We start from the raw sequence: 19,765 nt of genomic DNA, 5'->3' as shown, positions 1-19,765 counted from the left end.
CAGTGAAGAGTTTTTACGAGGATAGTGAGGCTCAAGTTAGAGTATGTAGGAAAGAGGGAAATTTTTTCCCAGTAAAAGTAGGCCTTAGACAAGGATGTGTGATGTCACCGTGGTTGTTTAATATATTTATAGATGGGGTTGTAAGAGAAGTAAATGCGAGGGTCTTGGCAAGAGGCGTGGAGTTAAAAGATAAAGAATCACACACAAAGTGGGAGTTGTCACAGCTGCTCTTTGCTGATGACACTGTGCTCTTGGGAGATTCTGAAGAGAAGTTGCAGAGATTGGTGGATGAATTTGGTAGGGTGTGCAAAAGAAGAAAATTAAAGGTGAATACAGGAAAGAGTAAGGTTATGAGGATAACAAAAAGATTAGGTGATGAAAGATTGAATATCAGATTGGAGGGAGAGAGTATGGAGGAGGTGAACGTATTCAGATATTTGGGAGTGGACGTGTCAGCGGATGGGTCTATGAAAGATGAGGTGAATCATAGAATTGATGAGGGAAAAAGAGTGAGTGGTGCACTTAGGAGTCTGTGGAGACAAAGAACTTTGTCCTTGGAGGCAAAGAGGGGAATGTATGAGAGTATAGTTTTACCAACGCTCTTATATGGGTGTGAAGCGTGGGTGATGAATGTTGCAGCGAGGAGAAGGCTGGAGGCAGTGGAGATGTCATGTCTGAGGGCAATGTGTGGTGTGAATATAATGCAGAGAATTCGTAGTTTGGAAGTTAGGAGGAGGTGCGGGATTACCAAAACTGTTGTCCAGAGGGCTGAGGAAGGGTTGTTGAGGTGGTTCGGACATGTAGAGAGAATGGAGCGAAACAGAATGACTTCAAGAGTGTATCAGTCTGTAGTGGAAGGAAGGCGGGGTAGGGGTCGGCCTAGGAAGGGTTGGAGGGAGGGGGTAAAGGAGGTTTTGTGTGCGAGGGGCTTGGACTTCCAGCAGGCATGCGTGAGCGTGTTTGATAGGAGTGAATGGAGACAAATGGTTTTTAATACTTGACGTGCTGTTGGAGTGTGAGCAAAGTAACATTTATGAAGGGATTTAGGGAAACCGGCAGGCCGGACTTGAGTCCTGGAGATGGGAAGTACAGTGCCTGCACTCTGAAGGAGGGGTGTTAATGTTGCAGTTTAAAAACTGTAGTGTAAAGCACCCTTCTGGCAAGACAGTGATGGAGTGAATGATGGTGAAAGTTTTTCTTTTTCGGGCCACCCTGCCTTGGTGGGAATCGGCCGGTGTGATAATAAAAAAAAAATAAATAATTTATTAAGTTACAATATGTACAGTAGGTCTCCAGTTTATGATCATCCCACTTTTAAACATCCACACTTAGTGGGACACCTTGGAACCTGTTGATAATTTAAACACTGATCTACAGTTATGATCATTGCTGATATTCAAGCAAAAATGATGTTAAATAAGTGCTTTACTTTTCTCAGTTTTTACAAAATGCTGTTATACTTTGTTCATTATATGCATGTATAGAGAGCTCTTATTTCTTTGATAAGGATTTGTCAAGATTTTATATTTACTGTTTTAGCAAGGCTAAAACCTAAATATTTTTTCTCAAGTTTTTCCCAAATGCAAAGAGGATGTGTCAGTGTGTCAGATGCAGGATAGCAGGAGCTGTGCTCACTCACACCACATCTCACACAATTATGTATGTACTATATACTTAGGAACTTTATACATTCATCCTAACAGTGGAGGAATAGTAGGCATTTGTAAAGGGTCTCAAGTTAGATATGTTGTAAGATTGTGTGGGAGTGAGTAAAAGTGTGAAAATCAGAGAGGGAGGCAGTCCAGCAGCCTCCCTTAGTACATGTAACCCCATTGTTCTCCATACTTCACATGTAATCACAACAGAGAGGAAGTGGTGAGTATTTGTAAAGTGCATTGTGTTAGATATGTGAGAGAGGGTGGGAGTGGATAGAAGAGTGAAAATTAGAAAGAGAGGGAGACAGCCCTGTTATAACGGGTTTGTTTGGGATTCTGGTAGCGGGTGGTTAAATGATATACGATCTTCGGAGGCTTCTTCGTTTATTGTTAAGTAGTGGTGGGTTACACAGGCTTGTGTGTTTGTGCCCATGGCTGGGCAGGGCCATCCCACGAGAGAGAGCTGGGAGTACTTGTGTCTTGCTGCTAGGCCGCTGTGTGAGTGAGCGCGAGGCATGGGCCGACAGGCTGGCGTGCCTACGAGAGGCCTGGCTACAGAGGGCAGCACCTTAGTGGCGCAAAATATGAACTAAGCTGGCAGACAGCGTGGGCTGTCTGTGCAGACAGTACAGGCTGTCTACATACGCTCGGCCACCTACCGCGCGTCGTCCCGACACGACAATACTGGTAGTAAAAGAAACTCGGTCTCTCTCTCTCGTAGGAACAGGGCACAGAAAACAAAATAAAAACATATATATACATATGGACATGGAAAAAAAACTTCCTACAGGGAGGGAAGAAAAAAAACATGTGGGGTGTGCTAAACATCGTGGTCATAGGCAGTGAGCGTCGATGGGCATCACTGCACGCCTTCCTGCGTCTGGACAGATACTGCAACACAGGAGACATCGCTGCGGCTGAGCTGTGACGTAACAGGGTACGGTCTCTGGAACAGTGAAGCAGTCATCGTAGGAGTCGCTGCAGGTTTTCACTCAACCTGGGGCATGACATGCTGGTGCCCTCGAGTGAGGCGTCGACAAAACTTGGCAACTGGGCAGGACTTCTGGCAAGCGACTCAGAAGGACACTTCTCGACTGGTACTGTCACTGGGCTGTCACTGCCGGCGAGCGTGGAGCGAGTTGTGGAGCGAGTCGTGGCAGAGACGACTGGGTGAAACATCTGGGAGTCGTAACATCATACACCAGACTGCAGTGAGAGAGCTAGCAGTCAAAGTGACATCTTCTTTGTGCAGGCTGCTCACTGAAGCTTGTGACACGAGGCTGACACAGCGCCTGCCGACAGGGCTGGCTGCGGCTTGACGAGTATCATCTCTCAACAGTTGGAGTTATAGCAGAGGTTAGCCTAAGCGTCCCCAGACTTGTTTCTCTACATATAACTGCACTCTGACGGTCTGGAGGTGAAGTGAAACAAATCTCGATGGGAATCGTAGCAGGTACGATTCTGCAGAACATCACGAGCGACGAGCATAAAAGCTTTCTGTACAAGAGGGCTCGTACGCTCAGGGCTGAGTAATCAGCTGTCAAACACACTGGTCACACGGGTGACTTAGCACAGTGGTGCTACTCAGGTCTGGCTGGCTCAGACCTCACTGGACACACGGAAACTTTAAAAACACACCGCTGTACATACGGTACAACATGGCTTAACTAGCAAATGATGCTTTTCTGTGCACAAAACTGACACTAAGACATATACTAAAATGTGAGAACACTGACTAAGAGGAATTAATTAACACACGACATATATTTTCTCTCAATCTTCTCGACAATACTGAAATAATTACTGAACACTCGATGGTGACATCATGTGATGTCAGGCGTGATGTCGCGAGGTGACGTCAGCAGGGCTGTGATGTCATCAGACATCTCGAGGTGATGTCAGGGAGACATCATGAGGTGACGTCAGCAGACATCGTGAGGTGACGTCAGCAGACATCGTGACGTCATGAAGTCGGGCAGCATCGTGGGTGATGTCAATGTGATGTGGGCAGCAGACCACAGCATGTGGCCTGGGACATCTGGTAACTCACGTAGCTCGTAGGTCTACGTGACATCGGCCACACCCAACGTGGTGTCGATCCACGTGGTGTCGTGATCTACGTGGCATGCTGATCCACGCAGCTTCGAGTGGCCTCTGGCACTCGGATACACAGTTCTGGCAATGAATCACACGAAAAACAGCAGAGAACACAGCAGAGGGAGTGAGTAGTGGTGAGTGGTGTATGGTAGTGTGGTGGCGAGGAGCGTGGGTGAGTGTATGGCGGGGCGAGCATCTAGCCATTCCTCCACCTCCTCCACCCACAAACACGTGGAGAAGCTCACACTGGACGCAGAAATCACCACAAAACTCACCTCTGGCTTGCTGAAACAGCTGTGCTGAGCTGAACAACAACAACAGCATACAAGTGACGCTGAACACGTGACTTGAGAAACAGCGTGGGACACTGTAGCGTGGGGTCACTTACAATTCTCGGAGAATTTCGGCAAATTTCGGCTGGATCCTGCTTGTACCTGTGTCTGGATGCTCAAACGTGCAGACACGACATCAGGATAACTCGTTGAGAGACGGATGCTTCTTGTGTAGGGTGATGAAGTGAAGATGACTTCATACCTCTTCCTCCCTCTCTCCAGGCAAACACAACTGCTGCGAGCACCGCTGTCACCATTATAACGGGTTTGTTTGTTAGGCTGTAAGCGGGTGGTTAAATGATATACTTCTTCGGAGGCTTCTTACTTTATTGTTAGTTTATTGAAAGTCGTAGGTGGGTTACACAGGCTTGTGTGTTTGTGCCCATGGCCCGGGCAGGGCCATCCCACGAGAGAGAGCTGGGAGGCCTTGTGTGTTGCTGCTAGGCCGCTGTGTGAGTGAGAGCGAGGCATGGGCCGACAGGCTGGCGTGCCTACGAGAGGCCTGGCTACAGAGGGCAGCACCTTAGTGGCGCAAAATATGAACTAAGCTGGCAGACAGCGTGGGCTGTCTGTGCAGACAGTACAGGCTGTCTACACTGTTGCTTCTGCTTGTCCCTACATATCCTTGCTGTATTGCATACTGTGTACTATATTGAAGCTGTGTTCTGTTGTATAATATATTGAAATATATATTCTTTCTTTCTTTCAACACACCGGCCGTATCCCACCAAGGCGGGGTGGCCCAAAAGGAAAAATGAAAGTTTCTCCTTTCAAATTTAGTAATATATACAGGAGAAGGGGTTACTAGCCCCTTGCTCCCGGCATTTTAGTCGCCTCTTACAACACGCATGGCTTACGGAGGAAGAATTCTGTTCCACTTCCCCATGGAGATAAGAGGAAATAAACAAGAACATGAACTAGAAAGAAAATAGAAGAAAACCCAGAGGGGTATATATATACATATATACGCTTGTACATGTATGTGTAGTGTGACCTAAGTGTAAGAAGTAGCAAGACGTACCTGAAATCTTGCATGTTCATGAGACAGAGAAAAGGACACCAGCAATCCTACCATCATGTAAAACAATTACAGGCTTTCGTTTTACACTCAATTGGCAGGACGGTAGTACCTCCCTGGGCGGTTGCTGTCTACCAACCTACTACCTAGGTGAAATATATGTATAATATATAATATATTGAAATATATATCTTTTCTTTCAACACACCGGCCGCATCCCACCGAGGTGGGGTGGCCCAAAAGGAAAAACGAAAGTTTCTCCTTTTACATTCAGTAATATATACAGGAGAAGGGGTTACTAGCCCCTTGCTCCCGGCATTTTAGTCGCCTCTTACAACACGCATGGCTTACGGAGGAAGAATTCTGTTCCACTTCCTCATGGAGGTAAGAGGAAATAAACAAGAACAAGAACTAGAAAGAAAATAGAAGAAAACTCAAAGGGGTGTGTATATATATGCTTGTGCATGTATGTGTAGTGTGACCTAAGTGTAAGTAGAAGTAGCAAGACGTACCTGAAATCTTGCATGTTTATGAGACAGAAAAAAGTGACACCAGCAATCCTACCATCATGTAAAACAATTACAGGCTTTCGCTTTACACTCACTTGTCAGGACGGTAGTACCTCCCTGGGCGGTTGCTGTCTACCAACCTACTACCTAGGTGAAATATATATACATATATAATACAGTGGTCCCTCGTTTTTCGTAATTAATCCGTTCCTGGAGGAGCTACTATAAACGAAATTTACGATTTGCAAATAAATTTTCCCCATTAGAAATAATGTAAATACAATTAATCCATTCCTGACACCCAGAAGTATTAAAACAAAAAAAAATTTTTACATGAAATATACATGTAGTACATAAACAATACAATGGGAAATGATGAATGAAACATTAACAGCATAACACTTACCTTTATTGGAGATTCTTCTTAGTGTATGGGAGACTGGAGGAGGAGAGAGAGTGGATTGTTTATAGTTTGGAAGGGTAATCCTCTTTCAGCAACACCTCAGGTACCAATTGCTTTTCTGGGGTTGCTTGTCTTCTCTGTTTCTTAATGCCACTAGGACCACCTTGAGTCACTGGAGTCCTGTCTCGCAAAATAACTGTGGAGAGAGCTCTGTTTCTGGCGTCCCTTTAACACTTCCCTAAAATGGCCCAAGACTTTGTCACTGTACATGTTGCCAACATGGCTTGCAACAACCTTGTTAGGGTGATGTTTCTCCATAAAGCTTTCCATCTTACCCCACATAGTAAAAATCTCTTTAATTTCTGAAGAAGGCACCTTCTTCCATCTCTTCCTCCTCCTCTGCAGCAAGATACTGAGCTGCGATGTGTTGCTCTTCCTGCTGAAGCTCTTGCAGCTCCTCAGTGGTGAGCTCTTCATTGTGGTCTTCCACCAATTCTTCCACATCCTCCAAACTCACATCCAACGCCATGGAACTCCCCAGTGCCACAATTGATTTTACAACAGACATAGGCTCATCAGGGTCAGTCCCAAACCCTTCAAAATCCCTCTTGTCGACACAATCTAGCCACAATTTTCTCCAGGCAGAGTTCAAAGTCCTGGTAGTCACTCCCTCCCAAGCCATACCTATAAGGGTTATGCCATGGAGGATGCTGAAGTGTTCTCTCCAAAATTCCCTTAGGGTCAAGTGAGTGTCTGTGGTCACAGTCAAGCACCTGTGAAACATTGCTTTTGTGTAGAGTTTTTTAAAGTTTGCAGTGACTTGCTGTTCCATGGGCTGGAGGAGAGGAGTGGTATTCGGGGGCAAGAACTTTACTGTGATGAACCCAAACTCCTCAAAGATTAGGTCATCCAAGTTTGGAGGATGAGCAGGTGCATTGTCCATTACTAGCAGGCACTTGAGATCCAATTTCTTTTCCAGGAGATACTCCTTCACACTAGGGCCAAACACTTCATTGAACCACTCGACGAAAATTTCCCACGTGACCCATGCCTTACTATTAGATTTCCAAAACACACACAATTTACTCTTCATAATATTGTTTTTCCTGAACACTCTGGGATTTTCAGAATGGTACACTAGTAATGGCTTCACTTTGAAATTCCCACTTGCATTAGCACAGAACATTAGCATCAGCCTGTCTTTCATAGGCTTGTGTCCTGGCATTGCCTTTTCCTCTTGTGTAATGAAGGTCCTCTTTGGCATTTTCTTCCAAAAGAGGCCTGTTTTGTCACAATTGAAGACTTGTTCAGGTTTCAGTCCTTCAGCCTCTATGTACTCCTGGAATTCATGCACATATTTTTCAGCCGCCTTGTGGTCCGAACTGGCAGCCTCACCATGCCTTACCACACTGTGTATGCCAGTATGGTTCTTAAATCTCTCAAACCAGCCTTTGCTGGCCTTAAATTCACTCAAATCACCACTATTTGCAGGCAATTTCTTTACCAAATCTTCATGCAACTGCCTAGCCTTTTCACAAATAATCGAAGTCATAAGAGTATCTCCTGCTAATTGTTTCTCATTTATCCACAACAATAATAATTTCTCAACCTCTTCGAGTACTGGTGATCTCATTTTTGTCAGCATAGTTACTCTCTTTGCAACAACAGCATCCTTGATTTCCTTTTTCTTGGCCACTATGGAACATAAGGTTGTGTAGGGTTTCTTATACATCCTGGCCAGTTCGGCCACACTTGTACCACTTTCATATTGTTCAGTGATGGTTTTCTTAAATTCAATCGTATTTCTCACCTTCTTTACCAGGCACTAGGAGCTTTCTTTGGAGCCATGGTAGCTTATTTAGTACTTGCAAGCACTAAAATAAATGGAATATTATGAAATATTTCGCTGGAGCACGTGAAGGGACCTTCGCTCACTGGTAAACAATGCCAGACTGGCTGCCGCCACGGCTCACGCCGTGGGTACGCGTCCCGGACGAACTACGACTCGCGAGTCAACCTGTGAAAAGCGAGTCCATGTTTATATGAAAATACCCCTATGATTGGCGAAATTTATGATTGCCGGGAACCACACTGTATATTGTATTATATATGTAATATGTAATATATTGAAATACTCATTTGTGCTAAATTGTTAACTGTTTACAACAAAGTTTACCACTGAATATATCATTGCTTAGTTAATCTTAAGTTAATTTTAAGCCTGCCCTTAATGCTCTGCATACAAGGGGCTTTGGCATGTTACACTTAACCACTGTATTTCCTTGTACTTCTATGTATCATGTTCAAATTAATAAATAAATAAATAAACTAAATACATTAATTTGTTAATAAAAAAATGGAATAGTACCAGATGTAAAATATATTGGGTAAATATTCTTAGATAAAAATTAAATAAAATTAAATGTGGAATACCTTTGGCTCAGGAAAGTATCTCCGATTGCAACACAAGTATCCAAGGAAAAATAGATTTTGAGTTCTGAACTCTTATAATAACTTTTCAGGAATGCATTAATGTATTTCTGCCATTGATTGTGTTGTTTTCTATTGGAGTCAGCAGTTGCACAACCATCATTTTCTTTTGGGAATTGTGGGTCATGGAATACCAAGAGGGTTCTTCGAAGAGGTTAAATGCTGAAAAGTTCATAAGTCCTTTTGTTGAATTCAAAATTACCTAGAGATTGAGTGATGGTGAATGTGTTTCCTTATTAGTCACCCTACCTTGGGAAATTGCCATAGTGTTAAAAATGATTATCAATCACATAAATTTATGTTATTAACTTAATCATCTTATGCTAATCATGTGTATGTTGCCAGTTTACTCCTTTGTGTAATTTGTAGTGATAATTATGTATTGTTAGCTGGACTTGAGTCCTGGAAATTGGAGGTACACTGCCTGCACTTTAAAGGAGGGGTTTAGGATATTGGCAGTTTGGAGGGACTTCTAAACTGTCGTATCTGACCGCCTCTGCAAAGACACTGATTATGTATGAGTTGTGGTGAAAGTGTTGAATGATGATGAAAGTATTTTTCATTCTTTTTGGGTGACTCTGCCTCAGTGGGGAAATGGTCGAAGTGTTAAAAAAAAAAAAATAATGTATTGACCTAGGTAGTAGGTTGGTAGACAGCAGCTGCCCAAGGAGGTACTACTGTCCTGCCAAGTGAGTGTAAAATGGAAGCTTGTAATTGTTCACGATGGTAGGATTGCTGGTGTCTTTTTTTGTCTTATGAACATTCAAGATTTCAGGTACGTTTTGCTATTTCTGCTTACACTTATGCCTGTACAAGGCATAAGGCACTTTTCAACATCCCTTGAGTAAGACTCTCACTATGCAAGAATGCTATGCACACAAAAGGCCCAAAGATCAGGAACTCGCTACCGGAACAGGTCAAGGATCCCCAGACAACTTATAAATTTAGGACTCTGCTAAAAAATCATCTTATCTCACAATATTAACCAAATCAATCAAACATCTACTGACTAGTTTTATCATGTGACCTCCTGGCTTTTAATTCTGCTATTCCATAAAATATTACCACCTTCACCATTCCTTGTAAATTAGATTTTGTACTAAGTATACATAAGATTTATTAAGTCCAAATAAGATTGTAAAACGGCTAACCACTATTCTATGTTTAGTTTTAAGTATAATTACTATGTATTATTATCTTATCTAGTTTTAATTAGTTACTATGTATTAGGATTAGTTTGCCTGAAATGCCTCGGCATGATAGTGGCTATCTTTGTACTTAGCAAATCAAAATTGGAATTCACATTGTAACCTTTACAAAGAAATAAACTTATTATTATTTTATTATACTTGTATGTACAAGCACATATATACACACACCCGTCTGGCTTTTCTTTTATTTTCTTACTAGTTTTTGTTCTTGTTTACTTCCTCTTAACTCCATGGGGAAGTGGAACAGAGTTCTTCCTCCATAAGCCATGCATGTCATAAGAGGCGACTAACATGCTGGGAGTAAAGGGCTAGTAACCCCTTCTTCTGTATCCATTACTAAAGTTAAAAAGAGAAACTTTTGTTTTTCTTTTTGGGCCACCCTGCCTCGGTGGGATGCTGCCTGTTTGTTGAAAGAAGAAGAATTATATATTGAATTGCATTGCATTCTACAAAGAGCCAACTTTTGGTCCAAATTGTTTATCTTTTAATGTGTGCTTTTTAATTATGTATTGCTCTAATTACAGGTTGGTGCGAATGCTGGTGTTGTTGGCATGACAAAGGAACATTTGGGTCTAGCTTTAGCTCTCAACGTTCCAGTTTTTGTCATAGTCACTAAGATCGATATGTGTCCACCAAATGTTCTGCAAGACACACTTAAACTCCTGCATAAAATACTGAAAAGTGCTGGTTGCAGAAAAGTACCTCTGTTAGTTAGGAATGCCGAAGATGTGGTTGTCTCTGCAACGAACTTTGTTTCGGAAAGGTATGGCTTTCTGTTTCCCTTTCAAATAATGTTTGGAATGCTATGATTATTAGGTAAAAAATAAAGTAAACCCTTGATTAACATGACCCATAAAATGTGAATTTATCATGAAGCAGTTGATAAATGGCAGCTGTAATTTGATTTACACTGAAAATGCAATCACTGCACTCACTGTAATTTGTGAGGTAAGAAGAGTGACACAAAATCATGGATGGCCATGTAGTGTTGGTCAAGGATATTTTTTTTTATGGGAGGCCTAGTGTTATGCATTATAATCTTATCCATGCTGCCTACAGTGTCTAACTTGAAGAATGGCATGATTGACCCAGTTTGTTTATCAACTGGTTCTGAATCTTATCAGTACACCATTTTATTTTTATTATATTATTTTATTATCACACTGGCCGATTCCCACCAAGGCAGGGTGGCCCGAAAAAGAAAAACTTTCACCATCATTCACTCCATCACTGTCTTGCCAGAAGGGTGCTTTACACTACAGTTTTTAAACTGCAACATTAACACCCCTCCTTCAGAGTGCAGGCACTGTACTTCCCATCTCCAGGACTCAAGTCCGGCCTGCCGGTTTCCCTGAACCCCTTCATAAATGTTACTTTGCTCACACTCCAACAGCACGTCAAGTATTAAAAACCATTTGTCTCCATTCACTCCTATCAAACACGCTCACGCATGCCTGCTGGAAGTCCAAGCCCCTCGCACACAAAACCTCCTTTACCCCCTCCCTCCAACCTTTCCTAGGCCGACCCCTACCCCGCCTTCCTTCCACTACAGACTGATACACTCTTGAAGTTATTCTGTTTCGCTCCATTCTCTCCACATGTCCGAACCACCTCAACAACCCTTCCTCAGCCCTCTGGACAACAGTTTTGGTAATCCCGCACCTCCTCCTAACTTCCAAACTACGAATTCTCTGCATTATATTCACACCACACATTGCTCTCAGACATGACATCTCCACTGCCTCCAGCCTTCTCCTCGCTGCAACATTCATCACCCATGCTTCACACCCATATAAGAGCGTTGGTAAAACTATACTCTCATACATTCCCCTCTTTGCCTCCAAGGACAAAGTTCTTTGTCTCCACAGACTCCTAAGTGCACCACTCACCCTTTTCCCCTCATCACTTCTATGATTCACCTCATCTTTCATAGACCCATCCGCTGACACGTCCACTCCCAAATATCTGAATACATTCACCTCCTCCATACTCTCTCCCTCCAATCTGATATCCAATCTTTCATCACCTAATCTTTTTGTTATCCTCATAACCTTACTCTTTCCTGTATTCACTTTCAATTTTCTTCTTTTGCACACCCTACCAAATTCATTTTATCTCTGAATATTTACCAATGATACCCAAAAGGGCTAAGAAGAAAACTAAGTTGCAATCCTCTCTTTGGTACAATTGTTGTTGTAGGTTTTGAGGAGGGCACCACTGTAGTGCTATATTGAGAACACCTCATATTCTGTGAAAGAAATTCACACTATACTTCAACAATAGGCTTTTCCCTAGGCCTTGAATAAAGTAAATAATGATGGTGTTAGATGGTGAAAGTTGGTGGTAGCACTCTATTAAACCCTCCCAGTTTCTTTGGAAGGGATGCACACACAATTGAGGCAGCAACAGGCTTTTCCCAGATCTTAGAAATGGTAGGTGATGGTGGTTGGAGCTGATACTGCTTGCCACATGTTCATACAAGTATTTTACAGTGCCACATTAACCCTCTTCACATGCACAGTAACAAGCAATTTAAAGTAAGATAAAGTTGCTTCTTTTGACTTTGTTAGCCTATTGACAAATTTGTTTTGCCATATTTGGAGCTCTGAGGAATGTGTCCCTCTTTTTCCCAAATATTCTTCACTTTGAATAATGCTAATTTTAACAAAGCACCAATTTTCAGGAACATATCCTTTGTTAGTCAAAGGTTTACTGTATATAATTTTTTTTTATTTTAGAGCTACTGTACATCATTCCAATTTTTTTTTTGGCAATTCAGAGAAAAAAGAAGCTGTTGCAACCCCTGAATGGGTTGCAATGTATGTATATATATTACATGTATATTACCTTTTCATATAATTTTATATTGCTTATATTTGCGATAATAGCTAAATCATGAATATCTTGCTTTATATTATTATTTGACTTAATTATGTTGTTAGGTAGGATGTAACATATTATGTGCTCAGTTCAAGTCTTGATTGTCTAACTACTGTAATTATCGCTCTTTGCTCGTTATTCTGCCGGCTTCTGTTGCTGAGCTGCAGCTGTCCACGGAGCTATCACATGATCGAGGGGGGGGGGGTGTCCTCACCTCGCCTGAAGTATTCAGTCTGGTCTAGACTTGCTTGGTGGTTGGACGTATCCCTGACAAGAGCCTAAATCTCCCTTATTGGCCCTTGTTGGAAGATCGTCTCTGTAGCTTTCTTGTTAGTTCTGTAGAACTCTGTTCACAGAACATTGTATAGACTTAGTGATTTTCGACGTTGTACTGAGGTTGTGTGTTGCTTAGACACTCTGAGTAACTCAGGTCCTGAGCTGTAGCTTCTGACCTAATTTGTACTGGTATCTGTGTACTATCACAGTCGGTGATTTTCTTATGCTGAACTTAGATTCAGTAGTATGGGAGTTTTGTGACTTTTGTGGAGGATCTGCTGATGGTCCCTACTTAGTGTCGTTATATTATCTCCTTGTTCCTGATTCTGTGTTGCAGTTGCTTGTTATATTGCTATTGGGCTTAGCATTCTTTTTATTGTTCAAGCAGACTGTTCTGATTGCCAGTTAGTCAAGAAGTTAGTTTATTTGAGGACTTTGTCAGTATCTTGTTTAAGTATAGTCGAGTCGTGAGACATAGCGAACTACTTAGAGCACTTACACACATACACACAAACTTACTTGTACATATTTGTAATATCTCATTAAATGTTAATGTACCAGACGGTACTTAAGAATTATAAATGTGATATGTGCTTTCAGCACAATAATACTGTACATGAGAGAAGTGATTATTGTTAATTTGTTTGAATTGATTAATTTAATTTAATTTGATGATATACCTCTAGACGATACTTAATAAATTTATTAAATTTTATTTTCTCTAGTTAGTAGCCTACCAGTTGTAATCCTGAAGCACTATTGAATCATACTGAACTCTAATGGATAATTGGACAAGGATACTGACTAATTGTTACGAAAACCCAGTAACAGGCTGGATGCTAGAAGGGCAGTCCTTTCTAGTATTCACTGGAGATCTCTAAGCTTTTAGAATCACGTTTTTTGTAACAGAAGCGTCTACTGTATATTATTTTTTTTCAATTTTTTGTCTTAAATTAGCTTTACAGCTATGTCATGAATTTTTGAGTTTTTTTTTTTTTAAGAAAAAAACATTTGTTATCGCTTGCATTCTAGCTGCCTTTCCAAATGTGCACAGATATCACCATTCAGTGACTGACCAAACTACAACATACCATTACAGAGAGGAACTGAATATAGACACTTCGCTCATAGACATTCTTCCTCAATCTATCCACAGGCAAAATGTCTTGATAAAGTTTTTCTCTGCAATTGTCGACTTGGCACTATTTATCTTCACAACATACCAATTGGTCTTTCAAAGTGGAGGCATTGTATTTCCCACCTTCAAAAATCAGTTCTTGCATAATCACTTTCTTTGTATCCCATCATAAATATCAGTCACACACCAACAGCATGTCAAATCCCAAAAATGACTTCCTTCTATTTTGATATAACAATCTCACACCTAACCTCTACATGCTCTGGCACCTATACATTGAAACAGTCTTCACATTCTCCTTCCAGCCAATTGTCAGAGGCTCTTTGTATCTTATATTTTTTTTATTAGCACATCGGCCGATTCCCACCAAGGCAGGGTGGCCCGAGAAAGAAAAACTTTCACCATCATTCACTCCATCACTGTCTTGCCAGAAGGGTGCTTTACACTACAGTTTATAAAACTGCAGCATTAACACCCCTCCTTCAGAGTGCAGACACTGTACTTCCCATCTCCAGGACTCAAGTCTGGCCTGCCAGTTTCCCTGACTCCATAAATGTTACCTTGCTCACAGTCCAACAGCACATCGAGTCCTAAAAACCACTTGTCTTCATTCACTCCTATTAAATATGCTCACACATGCTTGCTGGAAGTCCAAGCCCCTCGCACACTAAACCTCCTTTATCCCCTCCTTCCAACCTTTCCTAGGCCAACCCCTACCCTGCCTTCCCTCCACTACAGATTTATACACTCGAAGTCATTCTGTTTCATTCCATTCTCTCTACATGTCCGAACCACCTCAGCAACCCTTCCTCAGCTCTCTGGACAACAGTTTTGGCAATCCTGCACCTCCTCCTAACTTCCAAACTATGAATTCTCTGCAGACATGACATCTTCACTGCCTCCAGCCTTCTCCTTGCTGCAGCATTCATCACCCATGCTTCACACCTATATAAGAGCGTTGGTAAAACTATACTCTCATACATTCCCCTCTTTGCTTCCAAGGACAAAGTTCTTTGTCTCCAGAGACTGCTTAGTGCACCGCTCACCCTTTTTCCCTCGTCAAATCTATGATTCACCTCATCTTTCATAGATCCATCTGCTGATACGTCCACTCCCAAATATCTGAATATATTTACCTTCTTCATACTCTCTCCATCCAATCTGATATCCAATCTTTCATCACCTAATCTTTTTATTTTTCTCATAACCTTACTCTTTCCTATATTCACTTTTAATTTTCTTCTTTTACGTTTTTTTTTTAACAAGTCGGCCATCTCCCACCGAGGCAGGGTGACCCAAAAAGAAAGAAAATACCCAAAAAGAAAATACTTTCATCATCATTCAACACTTTCACCTCACTCACACATAATCACTGTTTTTGCAGAGGTGCTCAGAACACAACAGTTTAGAACCAACCTCTGCTACTTCTCTTCAGAATCTCCCAAAAGTACAGTGTCATCAGCAAAAAGCAACTGTGGCAACTCCCACTTTGTGTTTGATTCTTTATCTTTTAACTCCACACCTCTTGCCAAGACCCCTTCATTCACTTTTCTTACAACCCCATCTATAAATATGTTGAACAACCTTGGTGACATCACACATCCTTGTCTAAGGCCTACTTTTACTGGGAAATAATCTCCCTCTTTCCTACATACTCGAACCAGAGCCTCACTATCCTCATAAAAACTCTTTACTGCTTTCAGTAACCTACCTCCTATACCATACACCTGCAACATCTGCCACATTGCCCCCCCTATCCCCCCTGTCATACGCCTTTTCCAAATCCATAAATGCCACAAAACCTCTTTAGCCTTATCTAAATACTGTTCACTTATATGTTTCACTGTAAACACTTGGTCTACACACCTCCTACCTTTCCTAAAGCCTCCTTGTTCATCTGTTATCCTACTCTCCATCTTACTTTAATTCTTTCAATAACAATTCTACCATACACTTTACCAGGTATACTCAACAGACTTTTTTTTTTTTTTTTTCAACAAACTGGCTGTATCCCACCAAGGCAGGGTGGCCCAAAAAGAAAAATGAAAGTTTTTCTTTTTAAATTTAGTAATTTGTATGGGAAAAGGGGTTACTAGCCCCTTGCTCCTGGCATTTTAGTCGCCTCTTACAACACGCATGGCATACGGAGGAAGAATTCTGTTCCACTTCCCCGTGGAGATAAGAGGAAATAAACAAGAACAAGAACTAGAAAGAAAATAGAAGAAAACCCAGAGGGGTGCGTATATATATGCTTGTACATGTATGTGTAGTGTGACCTAAGTGTAAGAAGAAGCAGCGAGACGTACCTGAAATCTTGCATGTTTAAGAGACAGAAAAAAGACACCAGCAACCCTTTTCTTTTCAACACACCGGCCGTATCCCACCGAGGCAGGGTGGCCCAAAAGGAAAAATGAAAGTTTCTCCTTTTACATTTAGTAATATATACAGGAGAAGAGGTTACTAGCCCCTTGCTTTCGGCATTTTAGTCGCCTCTTACGACACGCATGGCTTACGGAGGAAGAATTCTGTTCCACTTCCCCATGGAAATAAAAGGAAATAAGCAAAAATAAGAACTAGAAAGAAAATAGAAGAAAATCCAGAGGGATGTGTATATATGTGCTTGTACATGTATGTGTAGTGTGACCTAAGTGTAAGAAGTAGTAGCAAGGCATACCTGAAATCTTGCATGTTTAAGAGACAGAAAAAAGACACCAGCAATCCTACCATCATGTAAAACAAATACAGGCTTTCGTTTTACATTCATTTAGCAGGACGGTAGTACCTTCCTGGGCGGTTGCTATCTACCAACTCAACAGGCTTCTTTCCCTGTAATTTTTGCACTCTCTTTTGTCCCCTTTGCCTTTACACAAAGGAACTGTGCATGCTCTCTGCCAATCCCTAGGTACCTTACCCTCTTCCATACATTTATTAAATAATAGCTCCAACCACTCCAACACTATATCCCCACCTGCTTTTAATATTTCTATCTATCCTATCAATCCCAGCTGCCTTACTCCCTTTCATTCTACCCACTGCCTCACGAACTTCCCCCACACTCAACTGGCCCTTTCTCACTTGTACAATATGTTATTCCTCCTTGCCCTATACACGAAATCACAGCTTCCCTATGTTCATCAACATTTAACAATTCCTCAAAATATTCCCTCCATCTTCCCGATACCTCTAACTCTCCTATTTTTAACTGACACATCTATTTGACTTCCCACTTGGACAATTTTCTTCTTATTCTTTTTAGTAATCTTTACAGGAAAAGGGGTTACTAGCCCATTGTTCCCGGCATTTTAGTTGACTTTTACAACACGCATGGCTTACGGAGGAAAGATTCTTATTCCACTTCCCCATGGATATAAAAGGAAAAGTAATAAGACCAAGAACTATTAAGATAAAATCAAAGAAAACTCAGATGAGTGTGTATAAATAAACGTGTACATGTATGTGTAGTGTGACCTAAGTGTAAGTAGAAGTAGCAAGACATACCATACCTGTAATCTTGTATATTTATGAGACAGACAAATGACACCAGCAATCCTACCATCATGTAAAACAATTACAGGCTTTCGTTTTACACTCACTTGGCAGGACGGTAGTACCTCCCTGGGTGGTTGCTGTCTACCAACTTACTACCTATTACCAGGGTAATATTTAGTGAAGGGATTCAGGGAAACCGGTTATTTTTATATAGCCGGACTTGAGTCCTGGAAATGGGAAGTACAATGCCTGCACTCTAACGGAGGGGTTCGGGATATTAGCAGTTTGGAGGGATACGTTGTGTATCTTTATACATATATGCTTCTAAACTGTTGTGTTCTGAGCACCTCTGCAAAAACAGTGATTATGTGTGAGTGAGGTGAATGTGTTGAATGATGATGAAAGTATTTTCTTTTTGGGGATTTTCTTTCTTTTTGGGTCACCCTGCCTCGGTGGGAGACGGCCAACTTGTTAAAAAAAAAAAAAAAATTATTTGTTCCCGAGGCTTCCTCAGCTTGTTAATTTCACTCCAAAACTTTTTCATATTTTCAACAAAATTTGTTGATAACATCTCACCCACCCTCTCATTTGCTCTCTTTTTACATTGCTTCACCACTCTCTTAGCCTCTCTCTTTCTCTCCATATACTCTTCCCTCCATGCATCACTTCTGTTTTGTAAAATCTTCTCATATGCTAACTTTTTCTCCCTTACTACTCTCTTTACATCATCATTCCACCAATTGCTCTTCTTCCCTCCTGCATCCACTTTCCTGTAACCACAAACTTCTGCTGAACACTCCAATCTGATATCCAATCTTTCATCACCTAATCTTTTTGTTATTCTCATAACCTTATTCTTTCCTATATTCACTTTTAATTTTAAACCTACCCTACATCTTCTGCGTGATAAAACCATCTTGATAATCCTCCTTTCACTCTGTGGTATACCTGTCATGCCATCCAACTACTTTCTAATTCCTGTACATTGGTACGCCGAGTTTTGGCCATAATTCGATGCAGAAGGCTGTTCAAGTGCTGTTACCGAATGAATTTGTTCCCATAAGGAATGATGTAAATTAGAATAGTCTGTTTCAGACCCCTAAAAATACACTTACAAAAGCACTTAAAATAATACACTTACATAATTGTTCGAGTTGGGAGCTGTACGAAACTCGGGGTAACACTGTACTTTTATTTTCTGCTTAATTTTCACAGCATCATTAAACACAGCAATGATACCCACCAAAGATACCCCTCTTTTTGGAAAAAAGGGTATCTTTGGTATTGGGATCTTGATCTTAGAGGTGGAAGTGATTTGTTTCCTCCCTTTTGTCTAATTAAACCTGGGTAGGGGATGTGTAGATCAAGTGTTTACATTGAAGCATATATGTGAATAGTATTTAGATAAAGGTAGGGAAGTTTTTATTGCATTTATGGATTTAGAAAAGGCATATGATAGAGTGGATTGAGGAGCAATGTGGCAGATGTTGCAAGTATATGGAATAGGTGGTAAGTTATTAAATGCTGTAAAGAGTTTTTATGAGGATAGTGAGGCTCAGGTTAGGGTGTGTAGAAGAGAGGGAGACTACTTCCCGGTAAAAGTAGGTCTTAGACAGGGATGTGTAATGTCACCATGGTTGTTTAATATATTTATAGATGGGGTTGTAAAGGAAGTAAATGCTAGGGTGTTCGGGAGAGGGGTGGGATTAAATTATGGGGAATCAAATTCAAAATGGGAATTGACACAGTTACTTTTTGCTGATGATACTGTGCTTATGGGAGATTCTAAAGAAAAATTGCAAAGGTTAGTGGATGAGTTTGGGAATGTGTGTAAAGGTAGAAAGTTGAAAGTGAACATAGAAAAGAGTAAGGTGATGAGGGTATCAAATGATTTAGATAAAGAAAAATTGGATATCAAATTGGGGAGGAGGAGTATGGAAGAAATGAATGTTTTCAGATACTTGGGAGTTGACGTGTCGGCGGATGGATTAATGAAGGATGAGGTTAATTATAGAATTAATGAGGGAAAAAATTGAGTGGTGCATTGAGGTATGTGTGGAGACAAAAAAACATTGTCTATGGAGGCAAAGAAGGGAATGTATGAAAGTATAGTAGTACCAACACTCTTATATGGGTGTGAAGCTTGGGTTGTTAATGCAGCAGCGAGGAGGTGGTTTGAGGCAGTGGAGATGTCCTGTCTAAGGGCAATGTATGGTGTAAATATTATGCAGAAAATTCGGAGTGTGGAAATTAGGAGAAGGTGTGGA

General features: G+C 41.2%; 1 protein-coding gene across 6 annotated transcripts in view; it reads left to right on the top strand.

Moving 5' to 3' along the window:
- Positions 1 to 19,765, top strand: part of GTPBP1 (GTP-binding protein 1) — a 144,038-nt gene that overhangs the window by 81,659 nt on the left and 42,614 nt on the right. For all 6 annotated transcript variants that reach the window (XR_011392264.1, XM_070087239.1, XM_070087237.1 and 3 more), the window contains one exon: positions 10,240 to 10,478. Coding sequence is in view for 5 of the 6 variants with exons in the window: in XM_070087239.1 (XP_069943340.1) it covers positions 10,240 to 10,478 (239 nt within the window). In the remaining variant the exon portion in view is untranslated. The remainder of the gene's footprint in view (positions 1 to 10,239; positions 10,479 to 19,765) is intronic.

This window comes from Cherax quadricarinatus, chromosome 21 (genome assembly GCF_038502225.1).
Source record: "Cherax quadricarinatus isolate ZL_2023a chromosome 21, ASM3850222v1, whole genome shotgun sequence".
NCBI classification, from domain to species: Eukaryota; Metazoa; Arthropoda; class Malacostraca; order Decapoda; family Parastacidae; genus Cherax; species Cherax quadricarinatus.
The sequence above is the reverse complement of the archived record's forward strand: the minus strand, read 5'-3'. Positions and strand labels throughout refer to the sequence as shown.